The sequence below is a fragment of the Bemisia tabaci genome, chromosome 10 (genome assembly GCF_918797505.1).
Source record: "Bemisia tabaci chromosome 10, PGI_BMITA_v3".
Classification (NCBI taxonomy): Eukaryota; Metazoa; Arthropoda; class Insecta; order Hemiptera; family Aleyrodidae; genus Bemisia; species Bemisia tabaci.
In genome coordinates, this window is record NC_092802.1 from 16,888,499 (window position 1) to 16,914,276 (window position 25,778).

The window sequence follows — 25,778 nt, forward strand, 5'->3', positions numbered from 1 at the left end:
CTTCATGTGTTGGGTTAATTTTTAGGATTTATGGTTAGGTAAGTATCGCAAATTGATCCCTGCAAAAGTTCAGTAAGACATTAAAAAGTGGATCTAAAATTTAAATGGTCGTTAAATGGAGGAAGTCACAGAAATTGAATAAAACTGACCTTACTTTTCAAGAAAGTTTTGAATGGGAAAATAATTAAACAAGTTCGAGTAATAACATCAAAGTAGGTATGAATAACGGAAAGTGGTTGGAAATCTTATTTCTTTCCAAATACAGTTTTTGAGCACCCTGAAGTTAAAGTAACTTGATTCTACCTAAAGAGGCTCTCTGTATTGGGAGGAGGACTTGACTTCATTTGTCTTTCCATAATAGGTGTTTCATGCACATTTAAAGTGTCGAAAAACAAAACCAAAAAATTCTGAAAATAAACCAAAGTATTATTCATGATCTGATACAGAAATGAAGCAAAGAAATTAGGCTATCATAATGTTGCACCTCAACGACAAAATGTTTCGTAAAAAGTTTGACTTCACAGTAACTATTTGTTCATGATATAAAAAAAAACACTTTCACCTTTGATACGCTTTTAATCATAGTTGAAATCTAAGAACATGAGAACAGTTTACAATAATTATGGTCACAAAACTAACATCTAAAATTTTTATATGTTCAATATTTACAAAAATTCACAATTTTAATCAATGTCTGCTCCAATGCATTTATCTTTTGCTGCCACCAAAACCTGAAAATCCCATTATTGACGCTAGCTCTGACTGTTCTTCACTCTCATCGGCAAAATCTGTATCATTCAGTTTTCTTTTTCTTTCCTTCTTCTTATCCTTTTTGTATTCCTTCAACTTTTCTTCCTGCGGATCAAAAAGCATGGATCGTTACATATTATCAAGTGTTCTATGTTTCATGCTACAAACAGAGCTTGATACTTTATGATACAGAACTCATCAAAATGATGTCTTTGATATTGATCCAAAACACGAGTGATAAGGGGCAGCCTACAAATTACAACACCCATTTTTTTCAATTTTTCGACCCTCCTCTCCTCCTTCATCATAATCAACTGTCATCCACTGCTAGAAATCCCCCTAAAAATTATGTCATCCTGAGTGTACCCCCCCCCCCCTTTTGGAGGAAGAATGCAGAAAATCTATAAAAATCAGTAGATATAGTCTACTACATTCAGAACATGATTAATTTCTTTTCTTGAGTATGTATGTTGTATTCTTCCTCCCCCCCCCCCTTTTTGGGGGAAAATGCAGAAAATTGATAAAAATCAATAGACATTGTCAAATTTCTAGCAAGCACTTTTATTTAATGCCTTCAGGAAAGCTTAGGTCAGAAAGCATGTATTTTAATGCTTAAATTCGTACTTTGTCTGGTGGTAAATTGTGAAATCACGGAATTATTGTCATTTTATCAAAGAATGTTTACTTGCAGGAGGGAATCAAAATGCAATTGTTAACGTATTGCTTTTCATGTGTGTAACTGCACACTGCCTATTCTAATAACTTTAAATGCAGAGATTATAAGCGATGATTGCGAGGACGCTGATAGACCATTGATTAATGAAGGATTGTAAATTTCATGGCGAGATTATCTGGATCGATTAAAACTCTATTGTAATTTTTCAATAAAAAATACAACGTTTGGAGTAGAATTGATATTATTGTTAAAAGCCTTACCTCCTCTTTTAGTTCCTTGACTCGCGATTCTAAATCATAAGTTTTCTTCTTCTCTTCCATTTTCTTCTTGTTGATTTCAAATCTCTTCTTGACTTGATCCAGGGAAGACCTCTCAACTCGCATGGACATTCCGAGATTTCTTTGATCTACAGTGAGAAAAAAAGAAATGAAAAGAATAAGTTGCTTTACACTAAAGAAATTGCAGACCCCTTCAAAATCTTATTTACAGAATTTTTTTTTAAGATTGTAAAACAGGTGCTTTTATTTCCTATTGTTTTTTTTAATTGTCTGCAGGGTAATATAAAAACTGGTTGCAGAATATCACAATGCTGAGTTGCTGAGATATCTTTACCCATAAACATTGCCAAAGAAATTCATGCAGGGCAAATACAGAAGTAGATGAGGAAGCGTCTTTGATCATATCAACTATCGGCTCATTTCACAGATATGAAGTCTCTGAGGCAAACTAGTCATTAACAATTTCATCTATTCCAAGTATAATTGACAGTGAATGAACCAAGAACTTTGATATTTAAAACACCATACATGCAGGTTAATATCCTGCCAAACTTCAAATGTTATCACGGACTCTCACCACACCTCCAACATTAATGTGTATGGTAAAGCAGTCTCTTGAAATATTACAGCGCCATGAAAGATGCAGCTTCTAAAAGTCTTGGAGAAAATGAATCACTTAACCTTCCCACACTTTTAGACTACTTGTACAACTTTACATAGTTCCCGGCTATACCTCCTGGCAAAAGAGCATAAAACTTGGAGCCACTGCCAAATTACGGGAAAATAAATTTTTGTTAATGGCACCGGCACCCCCCCCCCCCCCCCATGTAGGGATTCTACCAATATCTCTTATAAAATGAAATACTGCCAGAAAATATTTCATATAAACAAGGCAAACTTACGTTTCTTTCCATTGATATGGTCAAGGAAGTTTATTGAGTCTTTTACAACACAGTCACAGACATTACAATAATACCTGAAAACAAAACAAAAAAATCAGTAATTCAACAATTAAAGTGTGCAGAGAGAAAAAACTGCAAATGATGAGTTTTAGTGAGTCAAGGAAAGCTCCTCAAAGGTAGAGAAATCTTGATACAAGACGCAAGACTGACTTCTTTTAGAACGAGTGTAAATGCAGCAGAATCTTCATAGTATTTAATGCTCCTAAGAAAAAAATCAATGAATCTATTGAGGAATATTTGAAAAAAAATCCATAATTTAAAATTAATATTGATGTGATTATAGTAATGTAAACCATCAATGATGAAAGGTTAATTCAATTAATGTCACAATTTTTTTTGGTAAGCTTTACTTACCCACTTTGTTACAATTTTTCAATACCTATCTCTCGAGATACTTGCTGCCCAGTATGAGAAATTGAACCCAAAAATTGATTGACTCTAGTGAGAGAAGAGAGCTATGAAGAGGGTAGGTATTAACCATTGATCTCTTATATTGAAAATTTTTTCATTCAAAATTTAAGTGGGTACTTACTTTATCCGAACTTTCATAGATCATACGGCGGATAGGGAACATCACAACTTTTAGTGCCTAACAAAAAAGTAAATGTGTTGTAGTCAGTTAACGTAATATCTGATCGTTATTATCAGATATTATGTTATCTTCGAACGTACACTTCAAAAGTGTATCTTCGTCGACACTCCACTCTTTGAGGGCTGTACCATAGAACAGAGCAATCAGAAGGTGGAACCTTTTTGTAAGAATGTAAAACTTAATTACCCTACTTCAATAGAATCTTACCCTCCAGTTTGCGAAGATGGGGTATTTTTGGTGATGACAACACTTTTCCCCAGCTTCGATTCAAGATCAATTCGATAATCTCTCTGTTTCAATAGTTCTCTGCGGACTGCAGGTTGCTTGCTGGTGGCTTTTTCTTGGGCTTCAAGTTCCGCTTGAAGGCGGCTGGCAGCGATTCTCTCATACTCGTCGGCATCCCACTTCCGCCTGTGGTCTTCCACTTTCTACAAAAATAAGGTTAATAGATTAAATTAGACAACAATCTGGTACAAAAAGCATTTCAGGAAATAATGAAGAACTGACACCTGTAAGACCTTATTTTTTTAACGAACAAAAATTTGGTAGAGAACACAATATTGCTTAAGTATGGTTAAACTAACAGCCGCCGTTACTGGCCAAAACTGGTGGAGATACCCAAAAGTCCAAGAGCCAAAAACTAATGAATAACAGAGGCAATGATCACATTGGGAGGATCACATTATGAGGACTGTGATCTTGCCTTTAATGCGACAATAATCTTATTCAGGCACTCCTACGAGTCCCCCGAAAACAAACGGAAAGAGGTTTTAGAAATTCTTCGATATAGAACTCATTTTGATGTAACGTTGAGCTCCACGGTTTAGTCCAGGTTACACAATGGACCTTGGAAATCTTGACAGCAATGCAAAGGAGAATTGCATCTGAATTGACTTTTTCAATTACTTTATCGGGTGCCTTGGTGAAGAAATAAATGAAAGGCGAATAAATAAAACAGAATAAAACTAGACTTACACTACTGGAACTTGAAGCCATTGAAATGACTAAAAACTGCACAAATGAAGGAAAAGACACAAAACTATGAAAATAGCAGAAAAAGAAAAGGTAGGAAATGATCTGAAAAGAAAAAAAACTGCAACTTTAACTTCCTCTAATCCCTAAAATTACGAGCAGAAGCAGAACATATTTTTCAGGTCGATCAACGAAGTTTTGAGGTTAGAACGAAACATGAACGAAAAAGTAAACACACGAAGATTTACTAATTGGCCGCCAGAGAGCGTTTATCAAAACCGCGAATTTTCAAAAAGACGGAAAACGTTCTTCACAGCGTGCCCCACCCCCTCCTGTCATGCTCCTCATGAATATCACACGATCACGATAAAAGATATGATTGGCTGTTCTTTATAATCGTCTCTTTACCTACGTGAAGTCGTGAAGATTCATATTGTGTACCTCTTCAGAATTGTCCACTTCAATAATCGTCGAGTGAAGAATTTTACTGTGTCTTTAATTAACCTCTACGAAATCTATACACGTAGATTCCATCATAGTAATTCGTTCGTTGTGAGGTGACTTTCAGCTGAGGCTGTAGTAATCTTACAGGTCAATGACTAAATGCGAAAAATGTATACCTTAGTTGTATGATTGAGAATTGTTAAGGAAAGCTATTAATATAATTTTCTTTGAAATATTGGGTGGTTTTCTTTGGAGTGAGTAAAAAAAAGGGGTACATGCATCTTGCATAACCCGTCAATTTTCGCTCTTGGCAGATGTCTTGCCAAGGCATCCGCCTCAATTGTGTGTCGCCAATGGTGACACATTTTTCTCCGCCAGACTGCCAAATTCAATCGCTAGACGATTCTCCGTCTTTTCCCGAAAAATTTTAAGGAAAACGGGGAGTTAAAATTCAAAGGCAAAATATTTTCAATATTTTTACTCAAAAACTAAGAATTTTTGCTTAACGCTGATTGATCAAGCGTTTTCGGCGTGGCAAGGGTGTTTGGAGTATGTATGAAATCATAGGGTTTTGTCAACTCAAGCCAGAGCTATCCAAAGCCTTAAAAAAAGGAGAAATAAATAAAGCTAAATCCTTCTGACACATCTACTAAATCCTTGCTTAGCTGCCATCTACTTTTGTTGGAGAGACGCATGTATAACTCGAAAGGAGAGACGTAAATTTTGTACACGTGCATAAAATATTTCAGAAGAACAGACTTTGAAGATACATATGGTCCACCTAGGAAATCGCTACCCTCCAGCTTTCTTTCGACAAGAAAATATTAAGACACGGTTTGTGGCTGGCTACGATCAACAAGTTTCGGGCCAGGAACTTCCGTTGGATCAGTTCTGTTGAAAAAAATGATGTTCGTGTGATGCATGACTAGCCTGACACTATTCTCCTTTAAACTGGAAGAAGAGATAGACTAAAATACAGCAAGGAACCACGTACAGTTGGTTCTCCTTTGAACATAAACAGACTAGATTGCTCAACGGTAAGTAACCAAGTGAGCATTCACAAATCCTGAATCTTAATGACAATGGGGCATTAGATAAGGTCCAAACTAGAGAGAAAGCCCTGAGTTCTCTCTTCAATGAACATATTTCTGCCGAACGGAACAATGTGCATTATGACATGAGCCCTGTTGTGCATCTATCCTTATGGGTTTTAGGGCTCGCGTCTAAATCAAATATTTGGAATGATACATGGAAAACTATGTTTGACACAGATAAAATGAGAGGTACATAGATTATACCAATGATGACATTTATATTTTTGCCATTTGACAATGCTGAATGTGAATATTTTTTTCTTGTTTAGGAGTTATTTTCCAGACTTCCCGTCAAGTGATTTGTTTTTCTTGTGAGATTTTGAAGAGAAAACTCGCTGCGTAGTGCTGAAGTTCATATCTTGGGGCCTATTATGGCAAGGAACTAGGAATCAGACCCCTTGTTATCAAAGATCAAACCTATTTTGTTTCTTTTTGTTGATTGCAAAAGCTGACAATATTTTATGAGGTATGTATGAGGAATGTATCATGTATGTTGGTGATAATTAGAAGGCGAGAGATGAAAGCATTTAAAAGTTGATTATCATTCAATTTATTTACACAGAGTATGTTTCAACGTAATATAATTTACAAAACGATAAAACTTAACACATTAGGTTACATTACTTAGGAAAATAAGATTTTCATTCAGACTTTGAATCCGTAATCATTAAAGGGAAAAATTAAAAGGAAAATCATGTACATTTTACAAAATAAACAGTGACAATAACTGCCTTGTTCGACTAAGTACTTGGAGTAATCAGCTTTGAAAACAATGTTGTTTACATCTCATTTTACATTTAAAATTTACACGTTGAACAATAAATAGGAAAGAGCAAAATGTATAAAAATATAAACCTATGGACAATTATTATCACATGATATTTTAACGCTAGACATCACAATAAAGTTCTATACACATCACATCAATGCATAATCTGCGGGTAATTCATTCGATAAAATTCAGCCGGTTGATTTTGGAAAATACTTTCATTTCTTATATTATAAAAAAATATAATCCCAACGCTCAAGAAACATTGAATTCCTTAAAAAAGAAAGAATTCAGAACCTAAAACTTTCTCTTGACACTTCTAAGCAGTAATAAAATTAAAAACTACAAATCTTTCAAAAACATTTGTTACTAAAGATTTAGGTGCGTTTGATAAATTACTGTAGATGGTAAAAAACTGAGAGATCGAGGTGTTAAAATTCCGAAATTTACACACTTAAAATATACTGGGAACCTCCTAAAAACTTACGTACACACACGTTTGATTTGATATGCAATATCGCAAATAATAGCAAGGGACCCAGAATTTGAAAACAGCGATCGTTGTTTACTTCTATACACTAGAAAAAAAATTCATTTATTTACACACAAAAAAAAAGAAAAAAAATTCTATAGCATGATTTGAGTACACATAAAAATTGAGAGAGGAAGGAGAAAAAAAGAGGGGCATGGAAAAATTTCATTGATTGAGACTCTATTGTACACTGAATTGACTTAGTCCAGGCAAAAAAATTCCTTTTTGACCAGAATGAATAAATAAAGATGAAAAAAATAGGAGAAAAATAAAGAGGAGACACGAAAATAGTTCTGGTACATATAAAGCTTACTACAATAATAAGTATTTACAGAAAAAAAACAAGGATTAAAAAAAGAAATAAACTCAAGAAAAACAACATTATCCATCACAATTAGACTTAGGTACTTAAACGTATAATAAAAACAAAGAGAAAACGGAGCGTTTAAATTAAAATTAATCAACCCTTCTAATTCTAGATACCTCTAATCGAATCTCTAGCAATGGACCGGAGTCAAATAATGGAAAAACGGGATATTTGAAAATTGGTTAAAAATCCAACAGCTGAAACACGTACAATGATAGATGAATGTTAGTCGGAGTCGAGACATGCTTGTGTGAAGTGTAGACAAGATTGTGAGCTGGCGAAGATCTATGCAACACTAAGTGTCAGTGCCTGAAATGGTTCGTTTCACATTTCAGGCATCTCGTTTTCTCGTTCCGGTCCTGCAGCTTTCTGGACCATGCACGATCGAGCGACAGATTCAAAAAGTTTCTCGATTTCAGGTGCGCAATGGACAAACTCATGATTCCAAAACTTGTATGTTGGGTTTTTAATCATTTCGATGAATGTTATCAATAGACCCCATGGATGAGGTCTGTTCACGATGAGCCGTTCCAGCAGTACGCGTGTGATCTGTTCCTGGATTGCTTCTGTGTTTGCTTCGTGGAATAAGTACAGCAACGTGCAGCTGAAATAGTGTGTGTGACTATTTGGATACCTCAACTGGTTTGCAATTGCGTTCAGGAATAAATACCTGCCTTCTGTGTCTAGATCAACAGCCAAGTTTTGGAAGATGTCCATGTGAGCTGAGTGAGCTATCGTTGACATGTTTGGGCTGAGGCCTTTACCACGGATGAACGAAATTGCTTGGGTGCCAACATACAAAACAAGCGCATTCAATAGTGAGATGTTGTAGCGAACACCTGGTTCATTTGAAACTTGCAAGTTGCTACGAAGTTCCGACAAGAAGGTGACAGGGGCGCGTGCTTTCAGGTAAGAGTCAAGGTCTTTCTTGAAAGTTAATGGTTGAATCATGCTGGCAAAGTTTGGTGACACGCGAGGGGCATGAGCAATCTCTTGGAGCATGTCTACCTTTAGGTTAGGTGTAAACGGATCAGGGAGTCTCATGTTGCGAGGGAAAGCAGACAATATCAAGTTTCGCATCTGGATACAGTTGGGGGGTACAACATCGCAGAAACCGTAATGATAGTCGCACAAGAATTCTGGGAAATCATGAAGCAAGATGAGCAGCACACGCAGTGTGCCTTTGTACATGAATGTCACAGGTTTGGCAAGCTCGGCATTACGCAGGAATGGCGCTAAAAACTTAAATAGATCCATGAGAAGTTGAGCATAGAGACCCCAGCCTTTCTGCTGCGGCGTTATCTGCAGCAAACGCCCGATGAAGACACGGTGGGAAATAAGTTCCAGCCATGAGTATGCAAAGCCTGGTGATTTGGCAGGGCGTAATATGTGCAAAGTGTGACAGAATGCTGTTAGGATTTGGAAGTTGAACGCTTCCAATACTGGGTCAGCAGAGTTCAATTCTAAGAAAAGCATGATGAAGATTCGATGGTAAGGGAGCTGTTGGAAATCAGAATGATGCGACTCGTGGTCTTGCAGTAAAACTCCTGCAATGATACCTAAGACCTTGTTCAGAAGGTTAATTTTGGTTTGTGTATTCTGGGTGTCACCTGAGTGTTTGACGAGCATGGCGATTAGCTTAACATATGCATCAAGGGTGTGATAGATTTTGAGACGAATCTGACCAGAGGTTGTAACGGTTTGTTCAGACAGCAGACGGTAGCTCAACTCAACGACCATCGATGTGCTTAATCTGAAAAATCTTGTGATCAGATCGTCTGTTTTTAGGATACCTTGAACATTCATTTGGTGAACGAACATGCTGAATGCCTTTGACGGTGGCTCTTTGTTATTGGGGCTATTGATGATTGATACCCACTCTCTGAGTAAGAATTCGGTTTTTTCATACAGGTCCGGTGGGTCTTCGAAGTCACGGGCCTGAACTTGCAAAATGCCTGAGTGAATATGAGATGTCGGCCCTGCATGAAGTCTCTCCGGCAGAAGTGATTGATCATGATTCGAGCGCAGAATTTCAATTAGAGTGGTGAGTCCTTCTGGTGGCTGCCTGGAATGAGCTGCAATTCGTATGAGAACCTCAATCGTGTTGACTAAGTCCTGGTCGCTAATAAAGCCGTTATTTCGGTCATCCACAAGATACAGTTGGACCAACTGCATTGCAAAGGCAACAGCCACGTAGTTGAGGCCATTGTCCATTGACTGTGCCACATGCAAGTCATACTGGGGGATGTTGACAAGATGAGAGCGCACCAAAACATCAATAGCTTCAAGGTTGTACTTGAATTCTTCACGGCATTCCATGAGACACTTCGTAACATACTTGCTTGTCCACTGAGGTCCAAATGCACGTTGATCTTGCAGAGTTTTGAGGACTCGCAAGTGCAGTTCACGGTAGCGAATGGCAAGCTCTTGGTCGTTGGGGATGGGAGCAAGGTTATCAAGGAGCCCTTCAACGCATTTTTGAATCAACTGAATGGCAGAGACAGGTTCACGTGAGCGGCGGACAATCATCAAGGCTTCCAGGACGTTGTGCATATTGCTAACCTGACAGCTTGACATAGCTCCTTGCGAGCTTATAACAGCGGAGACGTAGGCGTCTATGTCGCTAACAAGCTTATCATAGACAGGGCCTACTTCATCCGACACATTGTAGGGCATTGGTGGTACAACTTGTGATGATCCATTGTTCTGATAGGCAGAGAGTAAAAACATAGTGTCTGGTCTTGGTACATATAATGACACTTCACGGTCTGAGATGGTTTGGAAACCAGGTAAATTGCGGAAGAATTCCTCATACACAGCCATTTGTTGGTTTGTCACTCCACCAACTTTGAGTCTAATTTGTTCAGGCATGCGTTCTGCTTGATAAGTCAAGACTTGAGGGTCACAATAGCGGCGGCCTTCATTTCTGGCAAGTTTCCGCCTTTCATACTCCTGAAAGTAAGAGGAAAAAAAATTAAATTTTGATGATTTGCGCGGAAAAGAGAAATCTCTTCCTTTAATTTTGCTATTTCTTACTTGGCAATCATCTTTTTGAAAAAAAAATATGCATGTGGCAGAAAATGTGACCAATTTTATTCTTATATAGAAGTTTATCTCTTACTCGAGTACTTCCTGGTTTGGTTGTTGCGTTCAACATGTTGAACAAATTTTAATCTTATCTCTCAAGAAAAATTGCATTATTCCCAAACATATGTAATCTAATGTGTAATATTGCCAGTTGAAAATAAGATTCATTAGGTGAAGCCAACTAATATTTAAATACATAAGAAACTTGCTTCCAGTTTGGAATAAAGCTGAAGTTTTACTTAGATTATGGTAAGAAAATCCTCTTTTTTAGATGAATACTTATCTTACAGGTATGATAATGAAATTTTACAATAAGACTCAAACATAATAAAACGCAAGTACATACCCACGAAAAAATTTGGTAGCTAGAGGAATAATAGTAACCAATAAAATTCATTTTGCCCCACGATCATCTTCATTTTGGTACCAGGGTCATTCCATATAGAACCTACCAGCTATGCAACCGCGCGACTCGGATTTTGATGATGAATTTTTTTCTTGATCAGACCACCAAATAATGAACTTCTGCAAAATATTAGGTCTCAAATCGAAAAACTCACTGAGATATGAATTTTGGAAGTTTTAAGAATTTTCAAGAAAGAGACGTTTCGAACTTCCGAGAAAGAGAGGGTCATTTTCCCCAAAAAAATTCATCCCGGGCCCATTTTTCGTCGGATTGAAGTGAAAATTTGACACAATGTCCATGAAAGTATGTAAATTTGAGAATAAAATGCATAAAATGTTCGACTTCACTCATTGATGTGCTGCGGTTGATAGTTCGTTGTGATTTTGTCTGATTTTAGCGACAAAACCTTCCCCTCTTCAAATGCTCATAACTTTTGAGCTGCAAGTTATTTTTTGCTCCAATTTTTTTTTGAAATGCTCCTAAGAGTATTAGAAAGACGCCTGAAGAACAATTCTGATGGTGTTTTGGGCTTTAGTATCTTTTTTTTTCACTTTTGTCCGAAAAAGGCCTAAAAAACTGGAAATAACACCAAAATTGTTCCGATAATCGACCATTACCCTGAAAAGTCAACTCAAAAATCGCTCAATTTTTGCCTGAATAATCCTTACTGTGTGTACAATATGTTTGAAAAATAAAATCAATGGTATTTTGGGTTTATATATCTTTAACTTCGAGTTTTTTCCGAAAAAAGGCCAGCAAAACTGAAAAACACTGAAATTACACCAATTATCGGCTCTAACGTTGGAGTAGCAACTCAAAAATTGCTCACATTTATACTGAATGGTTCTCACTGCATGTGAAATGCGTCTGGGGAATAAAAGTGATGGTATGTTGGGTTTCCATAACCCTTTTCCCAACATTTTTACTCATGAGAGGCTCGCTCAACTGAAAAAAGCACTAGGAAAATCTCATTAACCGACCATTACATTGAAAAAACAATTGATTGGGGGCCCAGATTTTTCACCAAAGGACTCTTGTTGTATGGGAAGCACACTAACTTGAGGAGTGAATATTGTGTATTCTTGGTTGTAGTACAGGGTGTCTACAAGATTTTCAGAATGAAATTCCCTGACAATTCCAGGTTTTCCATGACAAAAAATGACAAAATTCCCTGACTTTTTGGGTTTAGCCATACGATGAGCTGGTTAAAAAATATTAAAAAAAAAACTATCCTTAGGAATGACCCCGTAAAGTCATATTCTGAATTACCATGGCGTTGGAAGGAGTTGAGTAATACTTTTGAAAGGAACGAGATCCTAAATACTCAAAATAAAGCTAATTCCAAAATGGTATACTCAGAGCAAAATTCAACTCCAAAATTTAATTTTTAAGCTCTACTACGCTCTCTTTGTGACATATCGCCCCGTATACTTTGGAAAATTCAAACTATAGTTTACCCTGGAGGTTTCATAAATATTGGCATATTACTTAGTGCCTTGAAAATACAAGTCTCTTTTGCTCAAAATATAAAACAAGGGTTGTAAATGTGCCTAACTCAGGCAGATTTTGCTATAATCAAGAGGAAATACGAGTCTCTTCTCGATTTTAGGTAAATTTGCTTGATTCGGGATTTTTTTTTTTTTTTTTTTAAAAAAAAAAAAAGTCAATTAATTCAATAGATTCCATTCCTTATATGAACCTATTGTTGGTATTGAATTTGTCTTAGACTCAACAACCAATAGTATTCTACAGGGTGGATGCACCAGTTGTGAACATGTTTATTTAAGAACCAGAAAAATTTCATGCAAAATGCAGTTGACATTAATTAAATATTTCTTTACTCAGTTAAAGAAAAACTAAAATTCCAGCACTTTCATTAAATTTCCTAACTTACTGAAAAAATTGATTAACCGTCATGAGCGGAACTAGAATTTTTTGTGGGGGGGGGGGGGGACACAGAAGGATATATGGTTTGGGCTAAGGGGGGTCTGGAGGGACTCCCCCACCTGCAGAGGGGGGTCCAGGGGTCTCCCCCGGAAAATTTTTGAAAATTAGAACGTCTTGGGAGCAATTTAAAGCCATTCTCAATGAAAAATTAAATGGAATTAAATATTAAAGATGACAGAAATTTTGCTGACTTGTTTTAAATCTTACTGAGGGTTTTAATTGAATATATTTTAATTTAACTCTCGTGAAAACAATTATTGCGCTAAAATGCGCGAAAAACTACAACCGGATACAGTCAAACTGCATTCCATGTTCCTTACTTGGAGGAAGCTGCTCTCTTTGCAAGTAATTTTCATTTTTCTGACATCTTTGATCGATTACATTGGGATTAAACCCATATTTATTACATTCCATATGCCTTTTACCTCAAAGTTAATTATTAGCTTGGGTCCTTGACATTTTTGGAAGGGGCCGATCAGCATTGTGGGGGGGAGGGGGGCCCTATTTCCGCCCATGTTAACCATCTGCTCAAAACTGGGGCACTCACCTTAGAAAATCTAAATAAAAATGCAAAGTCACTCAAAACACACATTAGCGAACCTAGCGGCCGTGTTGCAAACTGGTTGAACAAAGCAGTTTACATTATCAGCCACGCGAGCGCGCTACTCAGCCAATTCGGCTATGACGAGCAAAAATAGCCGCGGAATGTTCGAATTGCGAAAATTCCCTGACTTTCACCAGTTTTCAATCGAATTCCCTGACTTTTCCCGGTTTTCCAGACAGTGATCAAATTCCCTGATTTTTCCCGGTTTTCCCGGTTTTCCAGACCTGCAGACACCCTGTTAGTAGTTTTCCCCTTCACTCCAATCTTTACGATCGGCTTTAAAGTAAGGAAATAAAACTGTAGGTATCTCTTAACTGATAGGCATCTGTTATGGAATATGAGTATGTCACGAGTGATGGACTCAAATTCGGGTTGAAAGTTTGTGAGACCGTTCGGCACCAGTTGATTTTTAATAAAGGGTAGAATCAAAAAACTACTAGAATGGATTGAGAATTATAGACACTGAATTTTTGGAGATGAAATTTAGAGTTGTACTGAGTCAAAAGAGATAGCACAGAATCACAAGAGTTAAACAGTAAAGAAAATAGTCACTCAGAAAATGTGCAAGAAGGCAAGAGTGGGCACAAACGTACTTGTACGGGTCTAGATGGTAAAGAACCTGGGGTCTAAGAGATGAGAAAAGACAGACAGACCTAGGTTTTAGGGCAGCGCACGCTTATATAGTCTTGCTGAGGTCACGGGTGGTGAGACAACAAGCCTACACAAGATTGGCTGGCTATAATCTATGTAGTTATCAGCTGCAAGTTTAGTAATTAAATTTATGGGTGATTCTTGGTGATGGCTGGGAGATAGGGGTGAAGAAGACAAAAGTGGACGAAATCCAGCCATCACTAATGAGTGTTCTAAAATTAATAAGAAATATTCGAAAATGTAAGGCAAAAATATGAGAAGGTGTTGACAGCATCCCTATTCACATTAATTGTGATTTACTGACTCCTGAATGGCATCATAATGAGGTTAATAACTTTCAAATGTATTCTGAAATAAAAATTAATGGAAAAGATAAAAAGTTCTAATAGGAATTATCAGAACATTAAATTGTTACAAATTGAGGGAGGTTATTCATGCTGACTAGAGTTTAAGTATTGTAATTACAGTTTTGAAAAACTGAGTTACCTATTTATTTCCTCAACATCTCAAGCAAGGGTTTCACTCTTAAAGGGTGGAAAAAATATGTACAAAAATCATGTATTTGGATATTTTGCGTTAAAAAAATAGAATGTTATCAATGAAGTACCTAACTGTAAGGTTTGCCCTTGATTCACTCAATTCAGAACTTAGTTGCTTTTTCAACTCAAAGCATTGAATTTACTTCAAAAAACTTTTGAATTTTCAGATCTATAAATTAGACTGTTGCTGATATAGATCACGATCTTGATTGCCCTGAATAATTACTCTAACCCAGAGTAAGTTAAAGTTATGCTAGAAATCTCAACAAATTCGTTGTTGCGTGTGTGCGTGATAGGCATTGGTTCTTTGGGCTTGTTCTATCCAAATCAGAGGAAGAAAACGACTTTGAGATTTCATTTATGTATCCATCCGCGTCCGTGAATTAAAATGTTTTTTGGAGTAAATTTAATGCTTCGAGTTGAAAAAGCAACTAAGTTCTGAATTGAGTAAATCAAGGGCAAACCTTACAGTTACTTTATTGATAACATTCTATTTTTTTATCGCAAAATATCTAAATACATGATTTTTGTACATATTTTTTCCCTCCCTTTAAGAGTGAATCCCTTGCTATATTCACTCCTCAAGTTAGTGTGCTTCCCATACAACAAGAGTCCTTTGGTGAAAAATCTGGGCCCCCAATCAATTGTTTTTTCAATGTAATGGTCGGTTAATGAGATTTTCCTAGTGCTTTTTTCAGTTGAGCGAGCCTCTCATGAGTAAAAATGTTGGGAAAAGGGTTATGGAAACCCAACATACCATCACTTTTATTCCCCAGACGTATTTCACATGCAGTGAGAACCATTCAGTATAAATGTGAGCAATTTTTGAGTTGCTACTCCAACGTTAGAGCCGATAATTGGTGTAATTTCAGTGTTTTTCAGTTTTGCTGGCCTTTTTTTCGGAAAAAACTCGAAGTTAAAGATATATAAACCCAAAATACCATTGATTTTATTTTTCAAACATATTGTACACACAGTAAGGATTATTCAGGCAAAAATTGAGCGATTTTTGAGTTGACTTTTCAGGGTAATGGTCGATTATCGGAACAATTTTGGTGTTATTTCCAGTTTTTTAGGCCTTTTTCGGACAAAAGTGAAAAAAAAAGATACTAAAGCCCAAAACACCATCAGAATTGTTCTTCAGGCGTCTTTCTAATACTCTTAGGAGCATTTCAAAAAAAATTGGAGCAAAAAATAACTTGCAGCTCAAAAGTTATGAGCATTTGAAGAGGGGAAGGTTTTGTCGCTAAAATCAGACAAAATCACAACGAACTATCAACCGCAGCACATCAATGAGTGAAGTCGAACATTTTATGCATTTTATTCTCAAATTTACATACTTTCATGGACATTGTGTCAAATTTTCACTTCAATCCGACGAAAAATGGGCCCGGGATGAATTTTTTTGGGGAAAATGACCCTCTCTTTCTCGGAAGTTCGAAACGTCTCTTTCTTGAAAATTCTTAAAACTTCCAAATTCATATCTCAGTGAGTTTTTCGATTTGAGACCTAATATTTTGCAGAAGTTCATTATTTGGTGGTCTGATCAAGAAAAAAATTCATCATCAAAATCCGAGTCGGGCGGTTGCATGGCTGGTAGGTTCTATATGGAATGACCCACCAATGTATCAAGGTGGGCTAGTGCCTTCATTATCTAAGGATCTATTTTTTTTCTTCAAAATTACCTTGGTCCAACTTTGAGCCTATTGTTGATTAAAATGGACCTGATATCTACCTGATATAAATAATACCCGAGTCAACCTAAAAAACTTGAACAGATGTACTCGGACAAGAAAAAAATTGACTTACTGTAGTTAGATGTTTGTCCATCTGAACTAGGGCTTTTTCCATTGCTGTTTTTTGAATAATAGCACAAGCCAATTCCATGTTTTCCTGAGCGCAGACAGTGACGGTGTGTTCGATGAGTTCTTTCTGCTGAGCAGTAGCACCCTGTGAATTCAAAGCAAGGGTTATCAGATGTTTCAAGAGATACATTTTAATCACGGTGTCTAGAATTCTCAGCCATTCTCATTCCCTGACTTTTTCCTAACAAGAGGCTCAAAGCCTTCTCCTACTTCATCAGAATTTTTTAAAGGTAAGGATTTTTTAAAATGTAAAGTAAAAAACTTTTTCATTCTCCGTTGTTTTTAAAGGGGAACAATCCATCTTTATTGCTCCAAATTTTCACTGAATGTTGTCCTTTTGTCACGATATTTTCTTCATTTTAACACACATAAGAGTCTTGGTGCTGAAGTATGGACTCAGTCACCCCCAGATATTTCCTGATTGTTATTTTGAAAAAATCAATTTCCAGTTGGCGGCTGATTCACTTCCCCTTGCTATATTATTTCCCTCTTTTGCACATGTGCAGTCCAACTGTAGGGGCTCAGACCTTGAAGCATCAGCCATCTTCGCGCACTTCAAAGTCTGGACACTTGTGAGACAGACAGCTGGCTTTTTCTTCTATTCTTGGTCTCATCATTTTTTTTGGTGATTGAAATTCAACTTTCATTTTTGTTGATCTCTATCTGCCTTAGCGTACTCATTCTTCTGAGTTATATTATTGTATCAGTTAAATTCGGAGGAACTGTTTGATACTTACAGATAAAGCCGTGGTAAGAGCGGTTTTGAGGCCATTGACAATGGTCAGTAGAAGTTGATCACGGCATGAAATCATAACCATTCCACCGGTTAGGTTTCTCACCATATGATGGGCTGCGGCTCGCATTCGTGCTTCTTCCGGATCCAAGGCGAAATCCTGAAAAAAATTTCAGAGACTTTAGAGTCAACTTACAAGAACAAGGTCAAAGGCAGAGGTTGCATAAGGTGTTGACTCGATTTTTCCAAAAAATTCTAAATTTTATCAGGTTATTTTTGCCAAAATGATGCTTAAATAAACCAAATTACTTAAGGAAAGAGTAACTTTGAACATAAATTTTTAAAATTGACAGTAAATTTATCAGTTTTTCTTACCGTAGGATAACTTTCCTATTATTATCTGACAAGTCTTCCTTTCATTTTTCACCAAAACTCTTCTATGGGAAAAATCAAATCAGAGAAAAAAGAGATCTTCTGCAAAATTCTCTGATATTTTAGGTACATTTTCTTTTTGCTTTTCCTAGTCTTCTACAAACTCCAGTTCTGTAGAATCTTGAACTATGAAATTCTGTTTTTTGCTTATTTCTGAGAGGGGAACAATTAAGTTAATCACCTTCTTAACGATTATCTCTGCGGTTGTCACAGCTATTTTGATAGATCGTTCCATGACCGGATGAATGAGTTCCTGCACAGCTCTTTCTACAACCTGCCGCACCATTCCTTTCAGGCCTGGATAAGCTTGGAATAACGCTAGCTGTAATTGGAAAAAAAAAATTCAATTACAAAAGCAAAAACAAACCAAAAACTAGGGTAAGTAATGCTGATTATAGAGAAAAGAAATTAAAATTGAGGTAAATTGGAGGATGGCTAAATAAAGAAATTTTTATTTTCGACTGCGCTGTGAATGGTTGTCACATACTCACACTCAGTGTATTCAGGGTCGCTGTTAAATTCAGAAAATCAAATTTCCTGACATACACCTGATTTTTATTATGAATTTCTGTGAAATTTCCTATTTGAGGATATGCCGGATGGTTAATGTGATGTTTTAAAATTTCCGCTTCTATTTGATTTTTTTGAGAAGAAACAAGCCAACTTTATGACTTGAAATTTAGACAGAATATTCTGCTAATAGAGACGAAGTTCTCTAGAAATTATGTGGACTAGTTTTCCAAGAAAAAACTAAAATATGGCAGAAAGTATACGACGTTGCAAACAGAGATACATGGTTTCGCACTTTGGCCATCAATTGGCGGGTTTATCACATTAAATTTTCCTCTTTACTAAAAACACTTTGAAGGTGACATTGCAAAGTAATGGCAGAGAAGCATAATAAGCCGTACTCTCTATTTATGGTTAAATTAGATCAGATGCTAAGAATAACTTTGCTGATACTTACTTGAGGATTGAAGATGCAATGTCTTTCAATGGCTGCAGATACGGAGACGCTCAAGCTGTTGTAGTTGAATCTTGGCTCGACAGGTGGAGTCATTATGGGCATCGGAGTGGGCGAGGAAACAGGTGGTGGGGCCATGAGAGGGGTGACAGAGGGGGCTCTCGCTGACTCTAGCTGTGCGTGCACAACTTCTTCTGCAGTTACTGGTGTAGGTATTGCTGAAATAGTTGAAGTAGGATATTAAAAAATAGGCGGGGGCTAGATAAAGCCACGTTGTATGATAAATGGTATAAAATTGAATCCATTTTCCATGGTTGTGAGTTTAAAAATTCTAAGGCTTTCCAAGAAAATTTCCTCCCTCCAAGAATGAAATAGAGTACATAATTTAAGAAGTGTTCCAATGATGCAAATTTTTGAATACTGAAAGGGGATGAGTTGTGAGCAGAAGAAGTTGCTAAAAGAGACACTCTGGAGGGGCAAAACATATTGGTTTCAGAAGAAAAGCGTACACTTAAGACCTGGATTACCCTATTTGAGGGGTAAACTGATTAAAATGGCGATAATTCCTTAATTTTACGATGGACCACCAGACTAAGTGCAAATTGAATGAAATCCACTCCCATATACTCAACTAAGATATTAAGATTTTTTTTGACACTGGTTACAAAAAGTTTGGGATTTCCTGCTCACATGAAAAACAAAAATTTACTTAAATCAAATCACACACTACAACAGTATTGGTGGGCTTCTGAATTTACAGTGCTCCTTCCTTGCGTTGTATTGTTCAAAGTGTAAAAAACATGGAACAGCTGAGCCAAAGCTCCAATATTAAGATTGTCCTATGTCTATACTGCAAAGGTTGTCACATTTTGTATGCAATTCAAGTAGTTTCGGGTTTTATATTATGAGTTGGAAGTTTGTTTGTGTATCAAAAAACGATAGTATCTTTGTAAGAAGACACTTAAAGTTATTTTCGTTGTACGAATCATGTTAGTTCTGTATGAAATTTTGATGAAAAAACATGTCATAACGCTCGAATAAGGTCCTAGTCTAGTTTCGGGTTTTTTATTATGAGCAGGAGGTTTGAGTTTGTGTATCAAAAAACGATAGTATCTTTGTAAGAAGACACTTAAAGTTATTTTCGTTGTACAAATCATGTTAGTTCTGTATGAAATTTTGATGAAAAAACATGTCATAACGCTCGAATAAGGTCCTAGTCTACCAATCCATTCCTGTTTCTAGGTCTGCTTGGTCATAAAAAAAAATTGGTTATGCTCACCTGTTGGAGGAGGTATGTTGGTTTGCAACATGGTGGCTGGAGGAACAGGTGGCTCTGGTTTCTTTGCTGGGCCGGAGGACAGTTGCTGTTCGATCCGTTTGACAACCTCTGGGTCTTTCAAATAAGTTCCAGGTTTCAATTCCTGCAAGGTAACACATAGTTTGTTCTCAGTGATAGCAGTAAACAGAGGAATATATGATGAGAACGATAAAAATTGTTACTGTATTTCAAGAATAATGTTAAAGTCTTGTTTTGTTCTTAGTTTCCTTGTCATTGGGTGATTTTCGAACCTCTTCCTGACATGTCGGTCAGTAGAAAAAAAAAAAAAAACTTGGAAGTAAATGCTACAAAACCCTAGGAAGCTTCTGAAATTCTGGAATTTTATTTAATAAATTGGTTGGATAAACATACAAAAATACAGGTCATTTCATGAGGAAAGCTCCGGAAAGTAGTTACGACTTCCAATTTCAAAATTCAATATTTTTTGGGAGCTATCCATGGCCCTACTTATCAGGCAATTGGACAAACATGACCAAAACAATTGGCTAGCAACTGCAAGAGTTACCTCTTAAAAGCACAGTTGTTCCAGGATAGCGCTGACATGCATGCTTGTCTATGTGTGCGAATGGGTTGGACTTCAATCCAACCTCGCATGAAACAGCATTAGGCAAAGTGAACAAATGAAAACTTACCGCCACATCAAGGGACAGGTTTTTGCATAAGACTTCTATTTCAAACTTGAGATTCAATTTGAGGTCAGCCTCTTGGTGAAGTTCAGCTAGGACGTTCATCAGGTCTAAGGTCCACGGATTAGGAGGCTTGAAAACCTAAAAATCAAACAAAATAGATGAGTTAGTGATGAGATAGTGATGAAAAGTGCACCTGAAAATACTTGATATATCTTCAACCTTAAATGCTTTTGATGGAATTGCGTTTATTTATCTGCAGTAAATTAAGCAACCAACACCAAATTTTTCATTTATTTAATTACGGTTGCAATTTTTCTAGTTCTTCTTCATTATTTTTTCATTGTTTCTCAAGGTGTGCTGACCTAAATCCTGACCTGTTATCAGGTTTGGCTTGACCCCATTTCTCCATCGTTAGGTATATAAATGTCATTTCTTAGACCCTCTCCACCTGGGACTCTGATGTCATGTATGGACGGTCCCTTGCTGATGTTAACAAACTTCCGGAAATTTGCGCCGACTTCAAAAATGTCCTGTTGTCGAATTTTTGGGTAGAATTGAAGAAAACTTCAGCTGATTTTTCTATTATCATTTGGCTGTTTTGACAATAGTTCCATGCACTCACATTGTATTTTCATTTCTTTCAACTCACCGTTGGCCGACCACAACAAGCTGCAGCTCATACAATCAAGAAAAATGGTAAAGATATTCAATGTTTCCCATTCCTAAGTTTCTATAGTACAGGATTTTGACAATGTAGAATTTTGGCTGCAGGATTATTTCTACACAGGATTTCATCGCGATAGGATCTTGGTCATAGGATATTCCCAAAAACTGTTTCTCGATTTCGACAGACTTACAGTAATAATAGTGTGTTTATTTAAACTAGCAAGGTTTGCACTTACTTTGCTTTTACTGCAAGACTCGAGGATTTTTGCTATGAACGGGACAACATAAAGCAATTCTTGCTGTCCTTTCTGGTATGCCTCGACGAGAAGAGACTTGATGTCTAGATCAACTTGAAGGATGGGTTTGTTACGACCCAGGGTCAGCATACCTAGCCAGTGGCCAAGATTTTTCAGTAGAGAACGATCTGAAAAGTTTGCAATACCTTTGTCACTTCGCAGTAAAACCTGTGAACAGAAAGAGCAGACATTAGGACCAAAAGTTAAAAGAACAAGAGGAACTTATGCTAATTAACATTAAATTACTTATAAAATTCTACCAGGAGAGGCACAAATTCTTCTTAAATAATTAAATTTGTTGGAGCAAAGCTTTGCTGCTTTCAAATAAATGTGCATTTATTTGAAACCGAGAGAAAAAAACTCCTTTCTATTGAAAGGAAAATAATTTGAAGATCAGATAGGTAGATCTGAAGATTGAAGGATAAGTTTTGGTTTCTAAAACATCATGGAGCAGACAGTCCAATTTTGGCACTCTTCATGAAGCTAGAGATGAAAACGAAAATTCCAGGAGTCAACTGTAGTCAACTTAGGATTTTTCTTTAGTGTTAAAATTTTCTAAAGTCATTTTTTCACAAAATTAGCCTATTATATACACCCCCCCCCTCTACCCGCCCAAAAAAAGAAAAAAAAATTGAAAAAAATTAGAAAAACTCACTTTAATGTTTCGATGGGTTTCCTTGAGCACCATTTCATTGACTTTGGGCACCTTAAAAACATCCAAGAAATTGGAATACAGTACATGAAAGTTCAACTCAATACTAGCACGCTTCATGACTAGGTACTGCGCCATCCACGTCCAATATTCTTCCGTAAGAACATCGTGCAGTTCATCACACTAAAATAGGAGAAAAATTGGTTAGTATTTTGAGAATCCATTAGAGCATACGAAAATCAGTAAAATATGGGACATCCCCACTCCTGCTGTAACTCGCAAATATTTCCAAATCTACACTGGTATTATCCTCAATTTCCTATTTTCTACACTCTTTAACCTTCAGCATAGGTATTGATTTCTTGACCACACTAAGTAATAACTGTAACACTAATGGCATGACAAGGGAAAATTTAAAGTTGGCTGTTCGGCAACTGTGTTCTGTCATAATAATTCCAATAACCAGCAAAGCTATGACTAATCGAGATGAAGAGTGTAGCAGTCAAAGTTTGCAAGAAATGAATTGAGGAATAAAATGATATATTACATTGCATGATCATTAAATTAAATTAATGTACCAAAGGTCATACAAAAAGCAATCAATGACTTTGATCAGTTGAGCATTTCTACCTAAAAATCAGATTTTACTCACTGATCAAAATACTTCCTGTCCTGGTTTCAAAGCCATAATTTGTTACATTTTGTTGTGTTGAAATGAGAGCACTTAATTGTGAAAAGAAGAAGAAGAATGTAATACCTTTGTCTGCAGGTTCAGCTGACTTAAGTTATTGAAAATGAAGGCTACTTTGTCTTGCATTGTTTCGGGAGGAGCAACGATTTTGTCGTCTTTTTCTGTTGCAACTAGAAGTGTATCAATGTTGGTGGCATTTGCGATTGATGGCTAAAAGAGGAAAATGGCGACAGTCAGAATTCAAGAAAAACAAAGCTGACAAACTTATATTATAACAAAAAAATGATTACCGACAGGCTGATCCAGCACTAAATTCAACCAAATATTAATGTACTTTACGATTCTTTGAAAATTCAAAATATAAGTAGTTTTAGGTTTTATTTTATGATTGTCAGGTCTTGATGCATAAAATTAAAGTGCATTTACACATAAATTAAGCTGTTCCCGCCTTGAGCCAAGGGGAATTCCGCGGATGGATAAACTTCTTGTCTTTTCCATTTTTTAAAAATCCCTTTTCAAAAACTTCTTTTTTTTTCAGAAATCTCCGAGTGATGAAATTTTAATATATATCTATGTCAAATTTGCTGCGATTTTGTGAAAAGCATTTACTGCAATTTTGCAAAATACATGAATTTCCCCATTAGTTCATTCATAAAACCTGTTTTCAGGGCATTCTCATTTTTTCATGCGATCGTTCGTAACCCACCCAGTCGCAAGGTCAAAAATGTTTTACACCCCTACAGTTTTTGAACATGTTATTCATCAAAAGCTCCATAGATGAATGAAACTATTTTGACACAGCCTAAAGCGGATAACAAGGTTATTTCTGCCGTGTTGAGATTTCATATAAGCATTGACAATCATGGAAAATTTTCATTTTAACTGCGACTGTATTACAGAGAGTCTACCTCATATGAGTAGGATTTCATAAAGAAATTTCATTTGTAGATGAAATTGATAAACATTTCATGTTCATGACAATTTTGGAGATATCTTGATGGGATACATTGAAATTTACTCGAAAGGACCAAAAGTTGTCGGATTAGAGGAGAAGCAACTTACTCTTGTTGAAAGCACTGAAGAGCTGGCAGCTTTGATGGATGCAGCAGTTGTGATAGTGGCAGTGGTTGTCGTGGCTGTCATCGTTTTGAAAGATGCTGCAGCAATGGTTGTCATCAACCCGGCAAGAGGCGGCGGTATCACTGGTCCGGTTGGATGGTTCGGCGGTTCTTCCGACTGTTTGCCATACTCAATGTACTGTAAAAGGATAAGAAGCATAGATATGTGTGAGGCAGATTTTTTCACGTTTAAATAAGAATACGCTTCGAAGGCATAAAAATCACTTTGAACAAGGAATTCATTAGCTTCAGCTTAAAATGAACAGCAAAGAGAAACATATGGATTTTCATTCATACCTTCATTTGATTTTGTTCGGAATTTATTTATTTACTAGTTTCGACAGGAGATAGACACTCATTTGCTAAATAATTTTACAAAATAACCAAAAGATGGGAATGAATTAGGTTGAGAAAAATTTTGATGACAAAAACTTTAAAAACAGACAGTATACAATAATTATACAAATTAACCAGAAGAGATCCAACACTAACAAATGTGTAATCTAAGTGAGTGGGGAAGAAAGGGGGTTAGGTGTTTATTTCAATACTGAATTTTCAATATTTCTGAGTAAAAAGAGAAAAATGTTGTCTAAAATTATCTTTTTGATTGGAAAATGCTCAGCAGATCTGGATTACAAATGTGAAAAAATTGAATTCTTGCTTACTTCTTTGGGTTTGATTCAGCTAGGAAAAATTGTTCACTCAAAAAGTGAAATTTTGGATTTTAAAGGGTGCAATACACATAATATATCTTGAAAGTAGGCTACATATCCACGTCTTGCTCCATTGCATGATTGGCCAAATTAGTTTTCAATTCACTCGGTTGCTGATTGCAAATACATTTTTCTTAACTCAAGATTCGAATAGAAAATAAATCCTAGTGGGCAAAACTTACCTCTATCAGATGTGGAGGAAATTCATTGAAGTGAGGTATGCTAGAAATATGCTCGCAATATTTCTGGAATTCTTTCAGACGAGACTTAAATCGGTCAAGGGCTACTATTCCGAAATAATACATCTTGCTTCCGTGCGGTTTCTTCAGAGCGTCTAAAACAACTCTAAGAGCAAGCCCAAGAGCAACGTAGTTCCTGTTGGAAAAGAGAAAAGAGCCATTATTCATCTATTGAGATCATGCATTTAATATTGCCAAATCAATCTGAGATGGGCATTGATTGAGAGATTAAAAGGGGGAGAGGGAAATACAAACAAAGAAGAATCTAGAACTACATCTGATAAATTGCAAAAAGACATCATGAAAAACCGCAGAAATGATTTTTTAGCGCTATTCATAGAATACCAAAGAGATAGAATAATTTTAGATTTATCGACCATCCCCATCCTCTCTCATAACGCTTTTGTGATTTAGATCCCTATCTACAACATGTGAAACAAAAATGTCATGACAATCTCCTTTATCTTCTCTAGAGCATTATGTATTACGTGAACAACCACTTATTGATATCGGGCCAGCATTATTGTCTCACTTCAGAAATGACATACTTCTGGATTTCTTCACATACACAGGTACTTTCAGTTACTTGAGGAAAAATGCTGTCCATGGAGGTCACTTGAACTTGGGGTGGGTTCTGTCATCCCTCGGGCTTCTAATTGAAATTTTCTTTTTTTTTATTCGGGGCAGAAAATCAAGCTCACAAAACTAACATGAAACTATTACATTCAGAGCATCAGCTCAAAAATTGGTAGCGAAAGAAAAAGAAAAATA

The 25,778-nt window shown here is 36.4% G+C and overlaps 2 protein-coding genes across 5 annotated transcripts in view; both read right to left on the reverse strand.

Moving 5' to 3' along the window:
• Nucleotides 1-405: 405 nt before the first annotated feature.
• LOC109037704 (zinc finger matrin-type protein 2) lies at nt 406-4,453 on the reverse strand. The gene is made up of 5 exons (XM_019052496.2): nt 4,234-4,453; nt 3,466-3,686; nt 2,607-2,680; nt 1,687-1,832; nt 406-855 (listed from the first exon to the last, which is right to left on the reverse strand). The coding sequence occupies exons 1-5, from the start codon at nt 4,252-4,254 to the stop codon at nt 709-711; spliced, it is 609 nt and encodes a 202-aa protein (XP_018908041.1). The 5' UTR covers nt 4,255-4,453; the 3' UTR covers nt 406-708.
• A 1,849-nt stretch (nt 4,454-6,302) lies between these two features.
• The window catches only part of Not1 (CCR4-NOT transcription complex subunit 1), a 47,791-nt gene continuing 28,315 nt past the window's right edge, over nt 6,303-25,778 (reverse strand). For all 4 annotated transcript variants that reach the window (XM_019052492.2, XM_072305146.1, XM_019052493.2 and 1 more), the window contains 12 exons: nt 24,951-25,143; nt 24,000-24,194; nt 23,004-23,147; nt 22,250-22,429; nt 21,535-21,762; nt 20,636-20,770; nt 19,944-20,085; nt 18,668-18,882; nt 17,882-18,022; nt 17,273-17,428; nt 16,480-16,620; nt 6,303-10,388 (listed from right to left, as the gene is read on the reverse strand). In XM_019052492.2, coding sequence (XP_018908037.2) covers nt 7,761-10,388; nt 16,480-16,620; nt 17,273-17,428; nt 17,882-18,022; nt 18,668-18,882; nt 19,944-20,085; nt 20,636-20,770; nt 21,535-21,762; nt 22,250-22,429; nt 23,004-23,147; nt 24,000-24,194; nt 24,951-25,143 — 4,498 coding nt within the window. In that variant the 3' untranslated portion in view covers nt 6,303-7,760. The remainder of the gene's footprint in view (nt 10,389-16,479; nt 16,621-17,272; nt 17,429-17,881; nt 18,023-18,667; nt 18,883-19,943; nt 20,086-20,635; nt 20,771-21,534; nt 21,763-22,249; nt 22,430-23,003; nt 23,148-23,999; nt 24,195-24,950; nt 25,144-25,778) is intronic.